The sequence below is a fragment of the Lampris incognitus genome, chromosome 1 (assembly GCF_029633865.1).
Source record: "Lampris incognitus isolate fLamInc1 chromosome 1, fLamInc1.hap2, whole genome shotgun sequence".
NCBI lineage: Eukaryota > Metazoa > Chordata > Actinopteri > Lampriformes > Lampridae > Lampris > Lampris incognitus.
In genome coordinates, this window is record NC_079211.1 from 51,205,903 (window position 1) to 51,208,690 (window position 2,788).

A 2,788-nucleotide genomic window follows, 5' to 3' on the forward strand; every position below is an offset into this window, starting at 1 on the left:
GTGTGACAGAGGAGGGTGAAGAGGACAAGAAGAGGTGGAAACAGATGATCCACTGTGGTGACCCCTAACAGGAGAGATGAAAGTTGTAGTAGCAGATCTTTGTATTCCCCTCAGATCCCATCAATGTCAGCATTGCAGAGGAAGCAACTGATGTACCTTCTCGACTCTCATCTGGACCTGGGGGAGTCTGCTGGTCGCCAGTGGGCGAGCTGAAGGGAGAAAAAACATAATAATGATGAACTTTATTTGCATAACACTTTTCTAATAAGTGAACCATCCCATTGGCACTTAGATGTGCCTTCCATTGGCTATGGCAAATGTGCGCGAGGTCACTCCCCATCGCCCTGGAAAAGAGGGCTCATTTGCAGCGTGCAAGAAAGTCGGAGTTCCCTTTAGGCTACACTTATACTTCCTGGCACGAAGGACCCAATTACGATTTGTTTTTGTTTTGTTTTTGCTCACACGTGACAAGGGCTGCACGATATTGATGAAAAATTATAATCACAATTATTTTGTTTAATATTGCAATCACGATTCTTCATCATGATTCTTCGTTCCGCTTTGGGGCACAGACTTGTTTTTATTGTGCAGTTTAAATCCACAGAAAACTGCCTTCACATCCACAATGCGCTTTACAAATCTGTAAATAGATAAACATCCAAATGGTCCAACTCTTCAAATCAAAACAACACTTCCGTCTCACACCCACCCAAACTCAGGACTCAGGAGTCTGGAACATTTACGAAATACCTTTTCCCCCCAGCCCACAGCAGTGCAACACAACGACAAGAACACATATCCAAACTACAAGCCCACATAAATCCAAACGACAAAAAACTGCAAAAACATTTATCCAACATATCCACAATAAAAAAGAAAAGAAAAAGAAAGTTCCACTGTCCAAGAGCGCGAACGCCAGGATGACTGTGGGAACTGCCGGTCTGCATGGGCTAGCAGTTAGCTTAGCCTGCCCCGCTTCCGCGTCCTGTCAGGCCGTCCTCAGTGTTTCCTCCTTGGGCGCAGCTCCAGGCAGGGCCGTGGTCCCTGGGCCCACCGGATACTCCAGACCAGGCTTCCCTTAGCCGATCCAACGCCAGCTCTCACAGCCAGACACCTTCAACACACCTCCCCGCACTCCACACGACAACACCAAAAACACAGTCAACGCTAGGCGAGGCCGCTGCCAGACCGCCCTCGGTGTTATCATAACTGCCGGTCTGCACGGGCTAGCAGTTAGCTTAGCCTGCCCCGCTTCCGCGTCCTGTCAGGCCGCCCTCAGTGTTTCCTCCTTGGGCGCAGCTCCAGGCAGGGCCGTGGTCCCTGGGCCACCGGACACTCCAGACCAGGCTTCCCTTAGCCGATCCAACGCCAGCTCTCCCAGGCAGACACCTTCGACACACCTCCCCGCACTCCACACGACGACACCAAAAACACAGTCAACGCTAGGCAAGGCCGCTGCAGACCGCCCTCGGTGTTATCAGAACTGCCGGTCTGCATGGGCTAGCAGTTAGCTTAGCCTGCCCCGCTTCCGCGTCCTGTCTGACTACCCTCGGTGTTGCCTATTCGGGCACAGCTCCGATCAGGACCGTGGTCCCTGGGCCCACAGGACGCAGCAGACCAAGCTCTCCCAGCCGATCCAGCACCAGCTCCCCCGGGCCTCAAACGAAGACACAAACCTAGACGTGGACAAATACGCTGCATGGACGGGTACTGGTTGAGGCCACTGCAAACGTGAATTCGCGCCGCCATCTTCCCACACCGGAAGCGGAACCTGCTACGCTAAACTCAGTGGCAACAGTCAGTTGTGGAAGCCAATATTAACATCCGGGTTTCACAATTAACATACGGGTAGTTGCGCAGCCCTACACGTGGCACAGATCGTATATGTATTGTGACGGTGTCAGCGGGAAAAAACAATCGGGAATCCGACATTTTCAGATGTGATTCTGACCACATCCATAGGTGGAAAGGAATCTGGCGTCTGCCAGTCCGACTCTCGTGGAACCACACAAACCGGAATTGTCAGGTCATCGTGAATCGCACAATGTTCAAAACCCAACACTCACACTCTTGTTGCATGACGCGGCATTCACATGCGGTTGACCAACCTCTGGTGTAGGTCTACAATGTGGGTTTTCCACTCCCCCCCTCTTTTTTCTCCCGAATTGCACTTGGCCAATTACCCCATTCTTCATATTGTAACGTGCATGGATTAGAAGACACGCTGGCCGCTGGCTCGCGGGTCGGACCCTTTAGTCGACTGGTTAACTTGTCGCTTGCGGTGCAAAAAATACGGGTTCGCGTCCCGGCTGTGGCGACGGTATCTCGGACTGCCCCCCAAATTCGCTACATTTGTGTCATAAGTGGGATGGAGCGACCGTAAGGCCATCGGAAGCGTAGGCGCCCTGAGGCGTGAGGGGGGCTGATATGCTTAAGCGAGGGGACGCGCTTCCCGAAGGAGGGGGGTAGTGTAACGTGCATAGATTAGAAGACACGCTGGCCGCTGGCTGGCGGGTCTGACCCTTTAGTCGAATTTTTATCCAGACATTTGGAGAAACACAAACAATAAAAATGTAAGTCTCATAAATCTAAAAAAGAAGTTACAACGACAAATAGAAACAAATTGTAGAATACAAATACAAATAAAAAAGAGAATCGAATTATTACACAATTACCCTATTGCTAACAAAAAAAACACAAAAATAAAACTAAATTGCACAAATACACAAACGGGACAATACACTTGTAAAGAAGAGAACCTGGTTATTATACTGTTGCACTTCAGACA

At 50.3% G+C, this 2,788-nt stretch overlaps 1 protein-coding gene across 1 annotated transcript in view; it reads right to left on the minus strand.

Annotated features, from left to right (window-relative positions):
- The window catches only part of vegfba (vascular endothelial growth factor Ba), a 50,079-nt gene that overhangs the window by 35,420 nt on the left and 11,871 nt on the right, over nt 1-2,788 (minus strand). The window contains 1 exon segment of the mRNA XM_056277868.1: nt 149-209. Within this exon segment, the coding sequence (XP_056133843.1) occupies nt 149-209 (61 nt within the window).